This window comes from Borostomias antarcticus (genome assembly GCF_949987555.1).
Source record: "Borostomias antarcticus genome assembly, chromosome: 5".
NCBI classification, from domain to species: Eukaryota; Metazoa; Chordata; class Actinopteri; order Stomiiformes; family Stomiidae; genus Borostomias; species Borostomias antarcticus.
Window position 1 is genome coordinate 26,066,363 of NC_140238.1, and position 22,458 is coordinate 26,088,820.

The window sequence follows — 22,458 nt, forward strand, 5'->3', positions numbered from 1 at the left end:
CTTAGCGCTCCATTAAGACCTGCTCACAGCCCTCTCTGTCTGGGGAACAGGCAACAACAGCTTGACCCAATAATATAGTACCACAGGGTTCAACTGGCATTGCATTGTTCTACTTGTTGCTTGTAGTAATCTCATTTTCCTCCAATGATGTTCATTGTAAATTGATTTTTATGGCAGGAGCATCAGTTAACTTTTTTGTCAAACTCAAGTGTTTACTTGGGTCAAGTTAGCTCCCTCTCCTAGTAACATGACATGTTCACTTCAGTGATGATACTGTGACTCTTGTGCCTGCTTCAGATGACCCGGAGACAGGACTGGATCCTCCAGCCAAAACCCATCCCCCTACGGAGAGATACGGAGACCAGGGCTCTCTGGTGGTGGTACAGGGGGGGCCGTCGTCCTGCCTCCTGCTAAACGGTGGTGGGCCCCAAACGGCCCTCGGGCAGGAAGGGGGCCTCCACAGCTGCAGGGCTCCCCACAGGGTTTGCGGTGGCGGTCTGGAGGAGGGGGGCCTGGCGATGTGCAGAGCCGTGAGAGAACACGGGATACCACTTCCTGCCACTGAGCTCTGGGGTGCCGCCTTGGTGACGACCAAGACTGTGTAGTGCGTAGCGCAGAGGGGCGTAGGTTTAACTGTCTTGTCTTTGCAGCTAAATGTATGTTAATGAGCATTGTGTTTGGGACAGAGTGCTGCCGTGTTTCTGAAATATTGTCAAAAAATGACAAATATAAGGTAGATTGGACTCCAATAATGACAGTGTTATAGGATATTTCTATGTCAGTTATTAATCATATTGAAATGCTCTCATCGATTGACAACTATAGAATATAGTGCTATGAATATAGTTAATTCTTGTCACATTAAAAACATGACTCATGAATTTTGCAGATGTTTACTTTGACTAAATAAAGAGACCGCATTGCTCCACAGCTGATAGCTTTGGGGTATATGCAAACACAAAGTCAATACAACACAACAGACTTGTGTAGAAACTGATTGGCAGTGCAATAAATGAAGATTAACACTTCTAATGCCTACAAATCACAAATAAACAAACGAGATATTTGATAGTGTACCGAAATGTACTCTAATATCAAAGATTTGCAAGGCATTTGGTCTAAGTATACATACAGTACATATTTACAGTTTAAGCATATGTCACATTGTTTCAATTCAACACACATACAGTACCACATTACTTTTCAAGATTGCAATAGAGGTAGGAAGAGAAAAAAATAGAAAAAATATAGCTGCAAGCAGCAATACGGGGACCAAGCATGTGCGATGACCGCATCAAAGGCAACCAGGTAAACACGCCATAGCCACATTTGAGCAATGTGGTCATTGAAAATATCTATGAAAATATGCTGAAATTGAATCTGGCGATTTCGTGTCCAATTAGTAAGTTGTAGAGCATCCCATGACCTGCTTACTTGCTTTGAAACCCATTTGGCCACAGGGGGCGCTACAGCAATCAATTGCATTTTTGCCACTTTTAAGCATTTTAGCTTGTTTTAGTGCCACCCTGTAGCCACCCTGTAGCCAATCAGCTTCATATTCTCCAGTGACCATTAGGCATGCCCTTGCATCAATGTACAAAGTTTCGGAAAAATCGGTATGGTGGTTAGTCCTAAACCGGAAATGGCCTCTTGGTGGCTTTGTTTTTTTTATCTACAAAAATTCCCACCTATATATTTTGTATACATTGGTCTAGAAATTGTGCAAGTTTCATGCAGATTGGTTAAAATCCCTAGGAGGAGTTACATTTTAAATGTTTTTCACAAAATCCAAAATCGCAGAAAATCCAATCCAAAATCGCAGAAAATCCAATATGAATATGAACTCGGCTGGAGCCAAGGAATCCAATGATACCTCATTTTTGAAAATTGGACTTAAGAGTCAAACGTTGTGTGCATAAACGCACCTCCAAATATGACACGTTGGTGGCGCTAGAGTGTTCAAGGGGTGGACATGAGACTTGGTGACACGGGCCATGAGACTGTCCTGAATTAGTGTGCCAATTTTCACAACTTTTGACCATACGGTTCTATGGGCTGCCATTGACTTCAATGGCAGACTAAACTATAATAAAGCTTACAATTACAATAGGGTGCCTACACACCTTCAGTGCTTGGCCCCATAATTAATGATTGGCCACATATACACAATACACAGTACACAAATCATTTGAGGATTATTAACAGGCAATCTGCTATATAAAATGTATAAAAGCACTATTATTATTCCTGAAAGCTACAATCAGTGACTCTCATTGTTAAACAGAAAATATAACACATTCACTCCTAATTTACAGCGTTGCTTGGCGCTTGTATAGCAACACACCACACACATGCCTGGCAATGTGAGAATCTTGTACTCCGATCAAACGTACCATCAAACACAGAAAACCTAGTATCTCTCACCAGGCCATTAAATCGTGTGAATTCAAGACTTGACGGCGGACATCGATGTCACAGTTCCTCTATATATCTGTAGGGGGTGCTCTCGCTACAGGTAGGTGCTGGGGTCGTCTGTGTTGGCCAGGTGGAAGTATTCTGGTAGGCCGTCCCCCTGGCTGCTGGTGGTCTCCGCGCGCCTGACCCTGGTGGACAAGGTCTTCCTATTCGCCAGGCCCTCGGGGCCCGGCCCGCGCTTCTCCAGGCTGGAGAGGATCATCTCCGCCAGGTCCTGCTGCAGCCGCTGGAAGTTCTCCCTGAGGAGGGGAGGGGGGAGGGGAGGAGAGGTGAGGGGAGGAGAGGTGGGGAGGAGAGGTGTGTGTGGGGGGGGGATAATCGGAGTGGAGGCTTATGAATTTTGACAAAATTACAGTACTATATTAGATGCATACTTTACATGGGGAATATGCAGTGATTATGAAGTAGCGATCTCTGAGAACATTCGAATAGTCATAGTTGGTTGTGCCAGCGGAGTGTGTGTGAGGAAGAGAGTGTTTTACTCACGCAGTTGGGGGAGTCGGCAGCTTGTGCTCTGTCCCTGTCATTCCTGTCAACCAGTATGTCATCTCTTTGCCTTTACCCTGAGACACACACACACATACACACACACACACACACACACACACACACATAAATACACACACATAAATTCTAGGCTTGGTGAACCTACAGCATACATATAGATTCACATATATTTGTCTATAAGCACAGGATTCTGTAGTCCACCCTAAGCCAGTGTAGAACCATGCAGCGACCCAGTTCACCTTAAGGTAGGTCTCTCCTCTCTGCTCGTACTGGAACTGGCAGTCTGTCCTCTGCAGGATGTTGATGGTGGACTGGCTGACATGGATTCTGAGGGCTGGAGAGTAAATATGTAGCTGGTGTTATCCTCGAGCGATACCCTGTGTGTGTGTGTGTGTGTGTGTGTGTGTGTGTGTGTGTGTGTGTGTGTGTGTGTGTGTGTGTGTGTGTGTATGTGTGTGTGTGTGTGTGTGCGGGTCTTACGCAGGCCTGTAGACTCCATGCGCGAGCAGGTGTTGACCGTGTCTCCGAACAGACAGTAGCGAGGCATCTTATTCCCAACCACCCCCGCCGCGCACGGGCCTGAACGCACGACACACACAATGGAAGCAAAAAACAACTCCTCAGCATTTCCAGCTGGGCTCCCCGGACCGTTCGAGTTCGCAACTGAGAAGAGCGTCCCAGACTCGCAGTCGAATCCAATGAAACAGAGGGGACTGTGGAGACATAATTCTGTGTATCTGAGCCCCGTTGGGGTGTTTTGGGCGCAGGCAGTACCTGAGTGCACCCCGATACGTATCCAGAGAGGAATGTCTGGAAGGTGCTGCAGCTGGAAGGTCCCCACGAAGGCTAGGATTTCCAGCGCCATGTGGGCAATGTCCACCGCGTGCCTGTTACCGTTCCGCCTCGGCAGCCCGGACGCCACCATGTAGGCGTCGCCTATCGTCTCCACCTGGGAGACAGGAAGAGGGATCGAAGGTTTAAAAAAAGGGGGGGAAAAATCTCAGCTCCCTCTCGTCCGCGTTATTTTCACCTGGTTTACAACTTTTTATATAATAGGCTCTCGGTTCAAGACGCCGACGTCGTGGTGGTCCAGGTGGTCCTTGTAGACGTCGTGGTGATCCAGGATGCTGTCCTACCTTGTAGACGTCGTGCTGGTCCAGGACACTGTCCTACCTTGTAGACGTTATGGATGCTGTCCTACCTTGTAGACATCGTGGTGGTCCAGGATGCTGTCGAAGTTCCTGTAGATGTCGTGGTGGTCCAGGACGCTGTCCTACCTTGTAGACGTCATGGTGATCCAGGATGCTGTCCTACCTTGTAGACGTCGTGCTGGTCCAGGACACTGTCCTACCTTGTAGACTTTATGGATGCTGTCTTACCTTGTAGACATCGTGGTGGTCCAGGACACTGTCCTACCTTGTAGACGTCGTGGTGATCCAGGATGCTGTCCTACCTTGTAGACATCGTGGTGGTCCAGGACACTGTCCTACCTTGTAGACGTTATGGATGCTGTCCTACCTTGTAGACATCGTGGTGGTCCAGGATGCTGTCGAAGTTCCTGTAGATGTCGTTCAGCATGTCCACCACCTCCATGGGCGTGCTGTAGCTGCACAGCGTGGTGAAGCCCACGATGTCGCTGAAGTAGACCGTCACCTCCTCGAAGAGCTCCGGCTCCACACGGCCCGTCTCCTTCAGGGAGCGCACCACCGGCCTGGGAGAGGAGGAGGAGGAGGAGGAGGAGGAGGGAGAGAAAATAAATTACGATTTAGCTAGGTAGTCAGGAGAGGGTGTAAACTGGCAGAGCAGAGGTAATGGCTGACCTGCGCTATCCATATGCTTGTGGGCATGACACTGGCATAAAGCTAAGTGGGTGAGTCTATCCTCTGGGTAGATGTGGGATCTAGAGCGATAGTCGTCTGGTACTAACCCGGGCAGCAGCATGAAGTTGAGGCGGTCAGCCCTGTCCCTCTCGGCCTTGTACAGGGAGGTCCTCTCCTCCACCAGGTGCTCCAGGTTCCTGGAGTACATCTGCAGGCGGCGGATCAGGTTGTCCATGTACGTCTCGTTGTCCTGCTGGTGCAGGTTGCTGAAAGGGGCACGTCTCGGGAGTTGCAGTACGTGTTTCTCGGCAGGACATTACAGCGTGGTGAATATGAAACAGCTGTTGACATTTCATATGCACACACACACACACACACACACACACACACAAACACACACACACGCACACACAGACACACGCGCACACACGCACACACACGCACACACGCAAACACACACATAAACACACACACACACGCAAACACACACACACACAGATACAGTATACTGTATATACTATATGTACTGTATATATAGTGGATGTACCTGAATATCTTGCCCAGAGAAATTTCTATCCTCCTGAACTCTGGTCTCTTCTCAGGGTCCTCGTCCCAGCACAATTTTATTAGAGAATACAACTGTAGGAAACACACACACACACACACACACCATGGAACACGTAGACAACATATTCATCTTCTACATAAATATCCCAATATATGCGTGGTAATTGCTGAGGTTTGGATAATCCAGTGATGTAGAGCAGACATGTACAGTGTAGAGTCTGGTACCTCAGCCTCGCTCTCTGCTGCTGTCTCCAAGCTCATGTCAGGTCTGAAGTAGCCTGTCTCACAAGGGTACTGCACCCGGTGCAGCTTCTCTGGAACAAGACATCAACAGGCATTTTAACCAACAGTACCACTTGCATCACATTGGAGCAAAAGACATACACACTCATTTCCTGTGCAACCTTTCCGAATAACTGAGATGGTGATGGTTGCAATTTTGTATAGTGGCCAGAGGGAGGCGCTGTTTCGCTAATAATCCTGGCCATTGCTGAGACTGGCCAGCACCAGCCCAGAAAGCTGTGGTCATCTGCTGGGTCGGAGCACATACCAGCTCCGTGGTGTGAGCCGGCCTGTGTGTGTAGATGCGGTGGCTACCTGAAGTGTTGTGGCAGGCCTGGGTGTAGAAGGGGATCTGCCTCAGGACTATCTCGTGGGCGATGATGGCGTAGCTGTAGACGTCGCCCTTCTGGGAGGTGCCCTCCTCCCGGAGGTGCTCCGGGGCGGTCCACAGGTCTGACACGCGAGAGAAGGCGCACACAGACACATGGGAGATTGCTCAATAGGATAGGATTTTGACCCTGACCTTTGAACTTCAACGCTAGTATAAAATGTTTGGAATGGCGGTTTTGGAACAGCCATGACCGTATACAGTACTCTATTTAAGGGTCTTCATACCAAATGGACATAAAACTGCTATTGCTGCTGCAGTGTACTGTGACTAGAGCGTTGAAGCAGGGTGGTGATCCAGGCCAACACTGACCTTTGTCTAATTTACATATCTGTATCTCTATGTTGCTATCTCTATCTCTTTCTAATCTACATCTATAATGAGGTTCAGCGGAGGGCCTGACCTTTTCCAGGATTCAGGATGGTGTTGCAGCCAAAGTCAGTGATCTTCACCACCATGCGGTTGTCCACCACACAGTTGGTGGACTTGAGACGCCCGTGGACCTCAATGTTACTGGAGTGGAGGTAGGACATCCCCTGGAGAAACAGGGTTAATGTTAACATTAACTAACATAAACATTAGCCATTCACACATTTTACCATTTACCACTGATATACTGTCAGTATAAAGGCATAACATACTGTATAAGAGATACATAACTATAAGTGGCATACCTTAGCTATGTCGTACATGACTGATATCTTGAACTCCAGATCCATGAAGGTCTCCTCAGGGTAGGAGATCTTGTCATTGAGAACATGCTGTAGGGAAAAAGCAGTTCACTGTCCATCAGTTTGGTTTGCTTTCATTCACACCAGTCAGGCTATTGTGAAATTTCACCACTGTAACTATCAACAATTCACGCCCTTGTTCATAAAGGTGAGCAGAGGACTACAAGTATATAAATGGTGCTTATCAAATGGACAATAAAGATACAATATACAGTAAGGGTGAAACTAGACTACTGATGATCACCATCATAAACTCAGGGTTCGTTGTAGCCCCGCCCATTTGCCTCCCCACCTGACCACGCCCATCTCACCCTGAGGGAGCCCCTCTCGCAGAGCTCAAACACTCCGAACACGCCGTACTCAAGCTTCACCGTGCCATAGAACTTAGTCAGGTTGTAATAGTCGATACGCAGGAGCTGAAAGAGAGAGAGAGAGAGAGAGAGAGAGAGAGAGAGAGAAACAAAAAAGAGAGGAAGTAAGTAGGAGAGAGAAAGAGAAGGAGGAGGAGGGAGGGTTGTGGCCATATGTCAGGCTCATCTCATGGTGAATCCTCACACTCTATGATCCACAGTGATCCGCTTTATCACTGAATTGTAACTAAGGTCACGGGCTGGGTGACTTATCTTCACTGCTGATCCCCATAGAGATAAGAGAATCCTCGATTTGGCCACAAAACCACAAAACACTATGAAAAACCTTGTTTAGTGAAACCACATTAAGATAAGCCAACATGTAGCTGAGTCGTACTGTACAACCGCACAAAATGACCACTAGTGACCAGCTAACAGGAGGAGTGTGGAAACAAGTGCACAGTGAAGCTGTCGTCCCCCACGTATGATGCATGTCGTCAGCATGTACAGTTGTTGAATGTGTAAGTGGAATGGGCTTTTCTAGTTTAGATGTATCTATAGGGGCAGCGTCGCAGGGCGAGAGGTCATGTTTTCGGTGGGGTGTGTCCGTCCTTCCCTCCATTTGTTAGCAGGATTAAAAGGATGAAAACTACCACACCAATAGAGGGTTGTAGCATGGGCCAACTTAGAACCCATCAAATTTGGGAGCGAATCACAGGACGGGTCCATGAGCTGCCCAAACACGGCCGGCCATTCCCCTCCATTCATTTTTTGGACTAGGATTACGCAAAAACTACCTGACTGATTTTCATGAAACTCGGTGGTGGGGTGTAGCATGGGCCAGCTTAGAACCCGTTACATTTTGGAGCAGATCCAAATCACGGGGCAGGTCCACAAGCTGCCAAAACATGGCTGGCTAATTCACCTCCATTATATTTTTTGGACTTTGGATTTTGGCTAAGGAGTGAAAAATTCTCCCCATTCATTGTCCATGGGGGGAATTGAAGCGGACATATCTCGACATGGGAAGATCACAGAGACCCTGTTTAGACTTGGTTTAAAATGCGTTTTGGACTATCAGATTCAATTGAATCAGAGAGGTGTGATGATGTGGACAGACTAGGAGGAAGTTCTTTGGAGGAGAAAGGGAAGTAGGATGTCTCTTCTTTAGGCCCAGTCAATGATTTATCTCCCAACAAACATTGGACTGCGGTTATCTTGCTACCCAAATGCAGTTAATGAATTAAATTCATAATGATCAAAGTTCAATAATTATCTAAAACAATAAAACTTTTTTTTTTTTTTACTTTAAGAGGAAGAGGATATGACATAATTGTAAGTGTCTTACAATGTTGAGCTCAATCCTCTGGTTCTCACTGAAGTTCCCGTCTGTGTGTATCAGCTCCTTCAGGATTACAGGCTGAAAGAGATACACACACGCACGCACACACACACACACACACACACACACACACACACACACACACACACACACACACACACTGTGACGGACAAAATATAACTGTCTTATACTCAAATTTCCTTTAGAGTAGGTTTTGACCCATAGAACATAGAGTATGTGCTGTAGTTTGGTACCTTTTTGTCATAGCGAGCCCGATGGATTTGGTAGATGCTGTCCTTCCTCTTGTCTTCATCAATCTGTCACACACACAGGGGCACAGGGGTGTATAGGGAGAGACAGAGGGATGGATAGAGACAGAGGGATGGATAGAGAGGCAGAGGGATGGATAGAGAGACAGTGGGATGGATAGAGAGGCAGAGGGATGGATAGAGAGATGGACAGAGAGACAGTGGGATGGACAGATAGACAGAGGGATGGAGAGAGAGGCAGAGGGATGGATAGAGAGGCAGAGTGATGGATAGAGAGATGGACAGAGAGACAGTGGGATGGACAGAGACAGAGGGATGGAGAGAGAGGCAGAGGGATGGATAGAGAGGCAGAGGGATGGATAGAGGCAGAGGGATGGATATAGGCAGAGGGATGGAAAGAGAGGCAGAGGGATGGAGAGAAAGACAGAGGGATGGATAGAGAGGCAGAGGGATGGAGAGAAGGACAGAAGGGTGGATAGAGAGGCAGAGGGATGGAAAGAGAGGCAGAGGGATAGATAGAGAGGCAGAGGGATGGATAGAGAGACAGAGGGATGGATAGAGAGACAGAGGGATGGATAGAGAGGCAGAGGGATGGATAGAGAGGCAGAGGGATGGATAGAGAGGCAGAGGGATGGAGAGAAAGACAGGGGTGGATAGAGAGGCAGAGGGATGGATAGAGAGGCAGAGGGATGGATAGAGAGGCAGAGGGATGGATAGAAAGACAGAGGGATGGATAGAGAGGCAGAGGGATGGATAGAGAGGCAGAGGGATGGAGAGAAAGACAGAGGGATGGATAGAGAAGCAGAGGGATGGATAGAGAGGCAGAGGGATGGATAGAGAGGCAGAGGGATGGATAGAGAGGCAGAGGGATGGAGAGAAAGACAGAGGGGTGGATAGAGGCAGAGGGATGGATAGAGAGGCAGAGGGATGGATAGAGAGGCAGAGGGATGGAGAGAAAGACAGAGGGGTGGATAGAGAGGCAGAGGGATGGATAGAGAGGCAGAGGGTGGATAGAGAGGCAGAGGGATGGATAGAGAGGCAGAGGGATGGATAGAGAGGCAGAGGGATGGAGAGAAAGACAGAGGGATGGATAGAGAGGCAGAGGGATGGATAGAGAGGCAGAGGGATGGATAGAGAGGCAGAGGGGTGGATAGAGAGGCAGAGGGATGGATAGAGAGACAGAGGGATGGATAGAGAGGCAGAGGGATGGATAGAGAGGCAGAGGGTGGATAGAGAGGCAGAGGGATGGATAGAGAGGCAGAGGGATGGATAGAGAGGCAGAGGGATGGATAGAGAGGCAGAGGGATGGATAGAGAGGCAGAGGGATGGATAGAGAGGCAGAGGGTGGATAGAGAGGCAGAGGGATGGATAGAGAGGCAGAGGGATGGATAGAGAGGCAGAGGGATGGACACAGAGCCCAAGTCACCTTCAAAGAGACCTCCTTCCCATCCAGTGGTGCAAGCAGATCTGGGCTGATGTGGGACCACTTCTTCTGGTTCTGACGCTCCTTAAGGTTCTGCCTGTTATGGACCACAGCAGGAGGGGAGCATGACATCACAACTCTTTAACCCTCCTTCTTTCTTTCTTTCTTTCTTTCTTTCTTTCTTTCTTTCTTTCTTTCTTTCTTTCTTTCTTTCTTTCTTTCTTTCTTCCTTTCTTTCTTTCTTTCTTTCTTTCTTTCTTTCTTTCTTTCCTTCCTTCCTTCCTTCCTTCCTTCCTTCCTTCCTTCCTTAAAAGTTCTCCAATATGGCTGGAGAACTGGATCAATACCTTAAACCCCAATACCTGATTTAAAAATCACAAAAAGGCTCCAAGGCCCTCTCTACACTGTAAAACAGATGTAAATCTCAGTGTGACGTTTCCCTGGTTAAATAGAGGTTAAATAAATAAATAAATAAATAAAAAATATATATATACTATCTAAATAATTGAAATGGTTTATCATAGCATGGTCATACTGTACATGTTAGACTTTGGAACAAACTCTGAGGCGTTTCAGCATCTTTTTGACTCCTTGAGATGAAACACATCGGAGTTTCTTCTAAAGTCTAATAAAATCAGAAGCAGAAGCAGATTTATTTTGGCCAGGTAGGCTTTCACACATATGAGGAATTTGCTTTGGACTACTGGTGCATAACAATAAATAGACAACAAATAAATAAGCTGCAAGGACAAGACAGGACAGTGCAAAATAGTGAGGATGGCTGTGGACTTCTTCCATGCCATGATAATAAAGGCATTTTCTTTCTTTTAAAGAGAGTGCCTTGGAACTTTTTGGGGATTTTTATGTCTACATGTCCCTATCCAAAGAGCACCTCTAACAAACTAATTTTGAAGAAGCGCTCCTACACAAACATTTTTTGATTCCTAATGACTGCTTGCTCAGGGAAGGGAGGGGGAAAGGGAAGATATTTTCTCAGAAGTCATGTTGTCAGGTCACATATGTAGAGCAGTGAGATGACACAGTACTGCACCTGTAGAAGATGAGGGCGATGGCCGTCACCATGACAACACTGACACTCAGCACAATCACTATGATGTCCTGCAGCATGAGGTCTGGAATCACACACACACACACACACACACACACACACACACACACACACACACACACACATAAAATACTAACAATAGCCCAATAGCCCCAGCAGGGTCTCATAGTATGTTACAAGTATGTACATGTTATTACAAGTCCACCTGTTTGTTATGTGTTTATTTTACCGTTTGGCCTGACGGGCTTGTCGTCAGGCAGGCGTGTCCCAGGCCAGGACAGAGAAGGACTGTTGTCCTCGTCTCTGGTCACATTCTCGGACGTGTCAAATATAAACAGCGTTTTGTACTGGAAATGTAAAGGACACAGTCACACAGTCTGCACACTGCTACTCATCAATCACTGGAGGTGTTGCTAATGTATAATTAAGGGGGATATCAATTGATTATTGTGACAGTTGTGGATTGAAGCTGACCTTGTTGTCATTAGTGGTGTAGATTACGGAGAGGTTCACGTCTCTGTCGCCATCCTCGTCCAGCACGTAGTATCCACCCATACCTGCACACACACGCACATACACAGACATGGGAATACATACGCACGCACGCACACGCACACACACACACACACACACACACACACACACACACACACACACACACACACACACACACACACACACACACACACAGTATTACTGTTGTCTCACTGTGGGGTGAGGAAAGATTTTGATAGTAATGGATTAAATGAGTCATAAAAAGTCATAAAATTCTTTATTGTGAAATAAATCCCAAAAGCAGGAATGATATGTAGCCTGAATGGCCTCACTCTGAAAGCTATGACGGTGGTGTGACAAAAATGAAAAATGGGTCTTTGGTGTATGACGGTTGTCAGGCAGACTTGCCAAGTCTAACACACTCTAGTCTGTTTATGTTGCCATTAAAATGTGCGACTTTAGAATCTATCTCACAACCCCGCTAAAACAACATCATCCTGACCGCCCTACCTTCAAAGGAGAGACTCCTGAAGGGGTTTAGCGGTTGTGGGACAGGGCGATGAAGCGCTCCTCCTCCCTCCTCTCCTCCTCGCTGCTTAGCCAGCATCCTCTCTCTGACCACATGGCCAAACAGCATCACACTGTCATGGTAACCTGCCACATAGTCGTTTAAATCCTGCAACAGATGAGACACACAGATAAAAATACAATATAAGAGGAGGGAGGGAGGATTAAGAGAAATGAAAAATAAAAAATAGGAAAGAAGAATAAGAGGAGAGGGAGGGAAGGAGGAGAGGGAGGGAAGGAGGAGAGGGAGGGATGGTAAAGAGAGAGAATGAGAGAGAATATAAAGAGAGGAGAGAGAGGGAGAGGGAAGGAGAGACAGCGGGGTCCAATTACGCTGCTGTTGAAGGGCCAGGCAGGGGTGTAGGTGTAGTTCCTGGCAGGCAGGGTGACCACCAGGACGTTGTCCATGCCCTGGCTGGCCGTCACGTTAGTGTGATACTTGGGGCTGTAGGACAGGGAGAGGTAACAACTCAGAATTAGAGCATTCATCCCTGTTTGAATTACACAGATATCTGCTTGATAGACATGGGTGTGCTCACCCTTTTTTGCTCAAAATACCATTTCCCCCCCCATGTCTTATCAATTACTTTTTCTTGGGCATAAATCAAGTATCTGCACCATCTGCAATCTAACAGTGAGGAAACACACATCCATATACAGTAACAGACCATTGTTGGACACCAAAACCAATCTCACTTGTAGACGTCGATGAGAAGGAAAACGGTGTCTTGGTGAATCTGGTTCTCTTTCTTTATGCTCATGATGTCATCTGGGGTTCCACACAGAATGTAGACTGCAAACAAATATGCTTGATGGTTCAAATACATACTGCAGCAGACCTTCGTGTTTCACATACACTCTGCATTTATATTATATCCAAAATGACACCTTAATGAAGGAGCTGTTATCATTGAAATGTGCTTAATCATTGTGGATATGACAAGCGAGGAAGACATAAGGAGATACAGGAGATACCCACTGTTACTAAATAGTCTTTCTCTTAGAAGGGCTTGCCTCAGTTCTTCCCTGCTCCGCAAAACCTCTCTGGTTATGTTCACAGAGAACACAGCAGAAGGGGCTTCTAGAGCATTGATGTACCTGTGGACACAACAGAGAGGAAGGAGTGGGTATAAGTGTGTGTGTGTTTGTGCGTGTGTGTGTGTGTGTGTGTGTGTGTGTGTGTGGTGTGTGTGCATGCGTCTCACCAAAAGCAGTCCTCAGAGGCATCTGGTTTCTTGTAGACATACGCCCTGTCCCAGGTGGTTTTGAACGTGGTGTTATAGCCCCAGAAGAAAACGAAGAAGTTGGCCATCTTGCGTGCCGGCGGGAGTATGCGAGTCAGGTTCCCCTTGAAGTCGCACGACAGGCCGAAGCTTCCGGCAGAGATTATGGGCATGCTCAGTGTCAGACCGATCTCCTCACTGAGGAGGGCACACACACACACACACACACAGGGCTCAAAGGTCACCCAGGTCAGCTTGACAGTTTTATATTAATATCCAATGTAAGAAAATTAACAGTAAGCGATAATACAGCCCTAACTAGCTGAGAATGTATTCTCAAAATAAATGCACAAACATAAACTTACATCGTACAGCACAGAATATTGTACAACCTGGCAAATAAACTGCACTATCTTCATCATTTATGACTTGTACCAGTACATATGCCATAAATGATTAATAATAAGCCAAGGCAAATATTTTGAGAGTGGTGGATGGCAGTGTCCTGTCCTGTCAATAAACGTTGCCCCATGCATGCTGTTAACAACTCAAAGGAAGTAGAGCAGGAAAGAAAGATGATACAGTAGGACCCCACTCAGATGATACAGTAGGACCCCACTCAGATGATACAGTAGGACCCCACTCATCCGAACTTCAGAGATCCCAACCTCCCGGTCTACCGGACAGGCTTAAAAAACGTTTCTTTTTTTTTTGAGCCTGCTATCTGGTTACTGGTGGCATTTTTATTACAGAACTGTACTTGCATTTAAATCTGTCATAATAAACATGTACTGTATCCTACTGTGAATAAAAACAGAACTGTATGTAGACCTACATGTTGCCTGTAGGCTGTAGCCTACTGTCAAGTTTCATTTCTTTGTTACTCTAAAGCGGGAAAATGTCGAGCGAGTAGCCTATCGATGCAGCGTAGGCCTCATTTGAGAATAAAGTACTGTATTTGATCAAAGCACGCACTCAAGTGAAAATCTGTTTATTTTATTATAGGCTACTGTAGCCCTATTATAGGCTAGGCTATAGGAGTTTAGTTGGCTATTTGATTGCAATTTTGATGCATTTTCATAAGTAATTAAGGGTATTTATCAGTCTATTATGAGTCTATATGGAACAAGTATACCACTTATTGAATTTGATGCATTTTAACATAAGTTTCAGTCATCCAGACATTTCAGAGATACTAACGACCTTCGGTCCTGTTGGGTTCGGATAAGTGGGGTCCTACTGTATGAATTAAGAGGAAAGTGTGAGTGTGTGTGTGTGTGTGTGTGTGTGTGTGTGTGTGTGTGTGTGTGTGTGTGTGTGTGTGTGTGTGTGTGTGTGTGTATGTGAGGGAGAGAGAGAGAGTGTGTGTGTGTTAGGGAGAGTCATACTCACTCCACCATTTGGAAGGTGGCATATGTACAGGAAGGCCCCAGCATGGCACACCCCACCTCACCTTTACTCTGGAGCAAAAGAGGAACACAGTCATAACTCATGAACAGAGTTTCATGAAAAAAAACCACATCAGCAGCAAGTGGCTCCAGAAAATTAAAGCGCCACACTCTTAAGAGGTGAACCCTGGTAAAATAATCCAGAAAACTATCCCCCCAAAAATCTACAGCATGTTTGAGTATTGACTACATATTAGCAGGAGCGGTTTGGTGACCACTCTCTTGTGAACAGCTAGAGACCCAGTCGAACCAGGTCAGTCACTCACACACAGTACTCACATGCAGAGACTTGAGTATCTCCACTCCCTCACAGGTACTGCTCCCACAGCCTCTGCGTCTGTACAGGGTGGTGTTGAAGCCCCTGAAGTTAGCCGTCAACGTGAAGTTCAAACCTGGAGCAAGGGGTGCAAGACAGAAAATGGTGTTCATGGTTTGATTGTATACTTTAATTGGTAGAGGCATTTACTCAAGAATAAAATGCTTACTATTCTTAGTAAATTCCTATCAAAAGTTGTTTTGACGATGCATTGTTTCAATGAGTAGAGTAATGGACTTGTACCTTATTAATGACCAGTTAAGTCATTCTGATGATCATTATTCAGATATCATTTGTGTATGCAAAAGTCAGATATTAGGCTACATAACTCCACAGTAGTTGGGTTAGGATTAGCATAGCAATTAGTAGTAGTAGGCTAGTAGTTGTAGTACTGATCCCCGGGGGAGAGGGGGAATTGCACTGTTAAAGCACCATAAGACAATGAACAAATTTAAAATAGAAACAAAATATACAGAAATCCAAATATACAAGAGTACAAAAAAACAAGTGTATGTTGTTGTAAGCCAGCGCAGCTAGGATAGCGTTCGTCCGGTTATCACTCCCTCCCTCCCTCCGTTGAATGTTGACCTGCATTTCTCTGTTGGCACCACAAAAGGCAGTAGTCCCAGCACACCAAAATAAAGGACACCAAAATCAATCTGCCGATCTCCACCACACAAGTAGAGTAGCGGTGAAAGCAATGGACTCCTACGCGGGAGACGAGGGTTCAAGGCCCCAGTAGGGATGACTTTATGAGACTATACCCCAAACCTCCATATGTTCATCCTTTCACTCCAACCTTTACCCTTTGCCTTATAGGTCAGATCCTGTCCCAACCCCAACCCTTATTCTAACCCCAACCCTTATTCTAACCCCAACCCACACTAAGGACTAGAAGAAAGACACCAAAACCAACCCGCCGATCTCCCCTGCACAAGTAGAGTAGTGGTGAGAGCATAGGACTCCCACCCAGGAGACCGGGATTCAAGGCCCCGGTGGGGATGACTCAACCCTCCACATGTTCATCCTTTCACTGCAATCTTTTTTATCCCTTACCTTTGTCCAGAAACAGAAGTTGAACCAATTGCAGCAAAATAGCTAACATTACAGGAATCATCAGTGTAACTGCTTTAGCCCCTGACCGCTACCATTAATGTTATGGAAGCTGCTGCCAGTTGTGAGCTCATGAGCTAACTGGCTATCCCGCTCTTATTGTGCAGGATTAGCATTGGAAGCATTGAAACTGATGTGTCCAGGCGATCTTAATTTATCAGACATTATTTCATGTCATTTCAATTCACAGCTACTTCAGTGGCATGACTGGCTTCCGTTCTACCAGTCCTGAACAGAAACAAGCCAGCCAAGCACATAAGCCAGGCTGGAACTGGCCTGGTTTTAAGTGGCCTACATGGCTTATTTGATATTGCTTGGCATTCTAAATAGCATGCAGATGGATAGGCCTACTAGTTTCTTTCTTACCTAATACTTTAGTAAAAACACCAGTGTTTTTGGCCAGAGGAGCTTCTATAAATAAAAGTGATGTAGGCTTTTCTAAGCCTAATAACGGGTGTCCCAGATTTCAGAGCTGTCCCATATTATCAAATGCACACAGATTTTGGGGGGTTTTGGCACAAGGAACAGTAATATGTGCCATTTCTCCATACAGAGAACTTTGAACTGCAGCATTTTCATAACCAAAAGAGGACGTTTAAGGAACGTCTGTAGGGTTCGTGACGTTCGTCACTTTTAGAGAACTTTTAGGGAATGTTACACAAGGTCCCCAGAACGCCCCCTCCTACCTGGGTAGCCTATAGACAATATTTTCTTTACCTGCGGCATTGTTTAGTTTCCTGTCCTCTTCAATCGCGTGGCGAACTGCGCTCCTTACAAACACTAAACTCCATTGCGAGGTATCGTCCTCCAGGAGCACAACGTTCATCATTACTTTAGGTTTAGATGCCAAGCACTCATCGAGTATCCGGCTTGACACCGCTGTCACAAGGTGGGTTACAATGAAAAGCCAAAAATGCGGGTGAGGCATTGTGAAAGGCAAATGTCCTTAGTAGATTCTGTGTTAGAAAGGCCCACTATCTAAATCCAGATGTAGAATCCTCGACATTTCCGGTGGCACCTCTGGATACGCAGCTCAGTCCTAAAACAGGTAGATTTGGCAGTGGAAGTAAAATAATAATAATAATAATAACAGTAATAATAGCCTAATAAAAAAGGCTAAAGTCACATTTGACTTCTGGAGCACGCCAATTCCAAACAAGAGTCAACGGAAGACATTCCACCAAGCTCCAGCTCTCAGGAGACACCGTCCTGTCCAGGTGGAACAAGTTGATCTGATTTGACCTGACGTGAGGGAAAAAGCCTATATACTGTATGAGGTCCCTTAAATCTGATATTGAAGAAGCCTAGTGACTTAATCCGTGGTCGTAGCCTACTGAAAGCAGCTGGCCAGCGCCTTGACGTTGATAAGGGCTTCTGGCTGTGTTAATGAGCAACCGTTAAATGACAGACGCGGTGGGGGGGGGGGGGGTTGATCATGTAGTCCATCTAGACTAGTCTCGCGGGGGTATAAAGCATATAGGGCTACAGGCTTCTCACTATCATATGGACCACGTTTTATGCTGTGTACATGCTGATTTGCAGAAATGCATAGGCCTACTGGCTGTCTCTGAGCCTGTAGCCTAGCCGTCTCTGAGTTTTAATGTTTATAAGCATACTCTATTCATACAATATAACCATGTAGTGTGTGTTAGGTTACTGCTTGCTTTATCTTAAAACAGTAGGGCAATTCATTCATGCATTCATAACCATTATTTAGCACTCAGAGATACAATTGAGGGCAAGCCTAATTTCCAATGTAGCAGAGCAATTCTCACGAACATCATGTAGGAAATATCTATATCTTTCAACAGGTGTCTAGTTGTTGAAATGAGAGTTTAGAGAGACAGATAAGAATGAAGGCAGAGGAATGTAGGCCAATTGGCAGCAGGCATGTGAAAACCAAACAGATAGATATGCCATATCTATGGGAACATGCATTTGGGGACAAAGGAATCGATTGAACTTTTGAGCTCAACAGAAACCCATTCTAGATTGTCCGCCAGCCTCTAGTCTGGGAGAAAGCTCAGAGGGGCGAAGGTCACTATAGGCCATAAACTAAATGGTTTGTGTGTAGCTGCTAGATATAGTCTGTTATAAAAGCACCAGATTGTAATCTTAACAGTTTGCCTGCCAGACCCTCATAATCCACTGTCACTCCATTTTGTGACAAACAACTTTTTCTGACATGATATTGTAGGTTCCCTATCATTATTTTTGGCATTGCACACACATTGAGCACACTGTATATCACTGTATATACTGTACACCCATCACACACCATTTTGTATTTTGCACTGTCCTGTCTAGTCTTTGCACCCTGTCTAATGTTGTCTACTGTCCTACTGCACCAACTGACTAGAACAAATTCCTATGTGTAAAAACTGCCTGGCAGTAAAACTGATTGTGATTGGCATCATTGGACAGGACGTCTACATTTGCCAAAATGGTATACTTGCTTGATTTACACTTCAATCTTGCACTTCTTATAAGGCATGTTTGCACAATAGACATTCTAAGGAATCTGTCCACTGTTATACACTTGTTTATTTTTTGTTGCAATCTTGCATATCTGGATTTCTTTTATATTTTGTATATTTTTTTTATCTATCGTAAATTGTTATTACAGTTTTCATTACTACTACTCACTACTCACTACTACTACTACTACTACTACTATTACTACTACTACTACTACTACTACTACAATTACAACTATGTATTTTAATATATTCTATAAATGTAACATCTGTGAAAGTGAGTTGCACAAACTGTGAAGCACAAGCTTAGACGTGAGCCATTATTGAAGAGGAGGGTAGGTATACTGTATACTGTAGGCTGGGGGTGAATACTACTGTAGGTGTAAGGCATAACATGGACATGTCTTGTTTCAGTCTCCACTCTTAGCACTGAAATCCTTTGTTGTCACACATACTACCAACGCTCTCATATCAAACTCAAGCCAGAGACTCCAGCAGCAGCATCACATTTATCTTGTTGCTGCTGCCGCGCTTCTCACATCGCTGCCCTTTGGTTCCTTACTGATCTGGGGGTAAAGCAATCATGGATGGTATCTTGGCACTGTAAAGTCTTGGTTAGGTAAGAGTTCAATATTCTTCTGGGACGGCACGTAACTCAGGAGGTAGAGTGTCTGGGGATCGCAAGGTCCTCAGTTCCATCCCGGCTCCTGACTGTGCCGAAGTGCCGTTGACCAAGACACTGAACCCCAAAATCGTTCACCGAGTACTGTCGCTTCACAACTTGTGGTCTCTGGGCCTTTTTGTGTGGAGCATGTTCTTCCTGTGTTCTCAAGGGTTTCCTCACAAAGGACCCAATACGAAAAGCATGCAGAATGAACAGATGCTCTTCAGTCTTGTCCCTGACCAGGACATGGACTGAGCACTTGGTCCCCGAGCGCCATGAACGATGGCTGCCCATTGCTGCTGGCTGCTCCTGGAGGAGGACAGCTTGGATGGGAGAAATTCACGGAACAATTTCCACCGACAAACCCCTAAGTTGTGTGTGTTGTGTGCTATGTCGCCGCTCACTGTGTGTAATGTGTGTGTCGCCGATGATTAAAGACTCCCCCCGTTCCTGTAATTTAATTTTAATTAAATAATGACATTTAAAAACCTTAATAATCTTACTCTAAACCTTCTCCCTCTTCTCTGACCTTTTGACCCCCCCCCCCACTTTCCCCGCATGTTCGGTGTCAAACTTTGTGACACAGAAAAACACATTTTAGACTCAGCACTCTCCAGAAACATACACATTTCTCCCTCTCCTCTTAATTGCCATCCAGTCATATGGGTTCCATTGTGAGCTGTTTGTTCTGTTGACTGACAGAACAGCTGCCAACCAGCAAGGGTTATAAACCTAAATAAACATACAGACCAGACAGGGACCGGCAATAATGGCTGGGTTGGTTTGGGAAACACAATCATCCTGTCACATTAGGGCTCCTGAGCTGAGAGGGCGTCCATCTCTTCACACATCAGGGGTAATAAGCCAATGGAGGATACTACGTGGTGAGGGAACAAGAGATTGTTTGTTATTTTAAGTGTCTTTAAAGCCACCTGATTGCAGCAGGGCTGAGTGTGGGGACGTGGGCAGGAAGCCTGGTAAAAGTGCTGTTATTACCTTTAGACCTACAAAGTGATAAGGAAGCTATTTTCTTTGTGAATGCTCAGCACACAAACTCTTCCTAGATCAAAACCAGAAAGGTTGTCTGTGGTCTGATGTCTGACACTTCTCAGAGACCATAGGTTCCTCAGCTGTGGCTTTCATCTGCCATGTTTGGTAAACACATAAGTTACTACATTAGTAGTAAAACATACTGTATACAGGAGGGCTTTATGAGTTTGTGTGTGTGTATCAATTACATTTCATTATTCAATTTATTGGCATGGATGGCAAAGTTAACAATAATAAGGCCAAATCAGTGTTGGAGCAAGCAACAACATAAATGATTATGAACACAGATGTGATGAAGAATAAAGGTATTCTTCGTTATATCTGTATTTTTTAAATAAAAAAAAATCACAAACCAACTTGTAATACTTGTAATACTCATGCACTACTTGTAATAATCATGTACTATTTTACTGCTCAAGCAAATTAAGTGTGTGAACATGTAGGGACAGGATTTCAGCAGCAGCTACCACAGGACCACAACCCCAAATTAGGGCTATTGAGGAGGAAGTGAGAGTTGAGGACATTGAATGTATAGGGAAGCATAATACTGGAGCTCCATCTCTCCTCCTCACACTGAACCCGCTATGCTTTCTCTCCTGGTTGGGTTGGTCCTTATCAATCAGTGGCTTTGTTATTAATGCAGCACACAACTGGTTTAACTACAGTAAACTGCATTCAGGCTATTGAGGTCAACTGACTGGCCGACTAATTATTAATATTATTAATTCAAAGGTCTTACATTAGAATGGTTGTTGTGATTACATCAACATCTTAATAACTTTGTCTGTGAAGTAGAAAAAGTGAAGCCAGGTCATTCAGAGACAGAATTTGACCTAGGAAAACATGATTAATTGAGGTTGTGAAATATGAGTGAATGTACATTGATTATTTATGGATGCTGTATAACTTGTCACCTGCTACAGCCCTGCCAAAGCAATAGGAGTAAAACTTATTGACATAACCAACATTGTTCTTCTTATCACACCATAACTATAACAACATCAGCAGATTAATACCAGCACCGTAATAAGGGCCATGCAGGGGCGGTTTTAGACAGTTTTACCTGGTTAAAGTGTGACATGAGGTTCTGGGGGGAGGGGGGGCGCAGAGGTCATCACCCCCAGTCAGACAAATTTCTGGTGTTTTTTATGAATATGAATCACATAATAATCAGACATGTAAAATCAACTTTTATGTTTAACACTTAGTCCTTGGTTCTAAAAGACCCGGGCATGTTAGCTTAATCATACATTCACTTGTGAGTAATTTGTCTGATCACTTGAATTACAAACATCACAGCAGGTGCTGTTAAGCAGTGGAGCACATACAGTATCTGATGGTACAGTATGCAGACTGCTGACTTCTCTGCAACATCCTCTCTTTGTTTTGGTCTGCCCTCTTGTGGCTGACTTACTGGGGGTGAAACATGTTCACCTGAAACCTAGGCTTACCCTAGCTGCCTCTCTCTCTCTCTCTCTCTCTCTCTCTCTCTCTCTCACACACACACTCTCTCTCTTTGTCTTTCCTGTGTGTGTGTGTGTGTGTGTGTGTGTGTGTGTGTGTGTGTGTGTGTGTGTCTGTGTGACTACTGTTAAAAGCACAGGCTGTTTCAGGCATCAATAGAACGCATTGATCTGTCAACCCCTCACACCCCAACATGGCAGTATCAGGAGATGTGGGCTATATGCAAGAGATCAAACCTTGTGTTGTAAACAACATGATTTACCATAAAGCCAGGAGGACATCCATATTCTGACCAAGGGACACTTGGGTTTGAATTTGGGCTCGCAGGTCTCTGACAGGGTAAAACAGGAGAGTGTGGTTCCAGTTTCAAACCACATCCTGACAGCCATGCCGTTGGGTGAAAGGTGAACTGCCACAG

General features: G+C 45.3%; 1 protein-coding gene across 1 annotated transcript; it reads right to left on the minus strand.

Moving 5' to 3' along the window:
• Positions 1-931: 931 nt before the first annotated feature.
• On the minus strand, positions 932-17,313 carry gucy2ca (guanylate cyclase 2Ca; the record flags this gene model as incomplete). The annotated part of the gene is made up of 27 exons (XM_084439035.1): positions 932-2,714; positions 2,962-3,038; positions 3,222-3,316; positions 3,463-3,561; positions 3,757-3,931; positions 4,501-4,693; positions 4,910-5,068; positions 5,350-5,441; positions 5,595-5,683; positions 5,967-6,104; positions 6,443-6,575; positions 6,714-6,800; positions 7,082-7,186; positions 8,469-8,540; positions 8,717-8,779; positions 10,158-10,251; positions 11,206-11,287; positions 11,453-11,570; positions 11,698-11,780; positions 12,229-12,394; positions 12,619-12,730; positions 12,982-13,078; positions 13,265-13,383; positions 13,491-13,706; positions 14,901-14,968; positions 15,236-15,348; positions 17,103-17,313. 27 exons carry the CDS (start codon positions 17,311-17,313, stop codon positions 2,510-2,512), a joined length of 3,261 nt encoding a protein of 1,086 aa, XP_084295161.1. The 3' UTR covers positions 932-2,509.
• Positions 17,314-22,458: the final 5,145 nt, after the last annotated feature.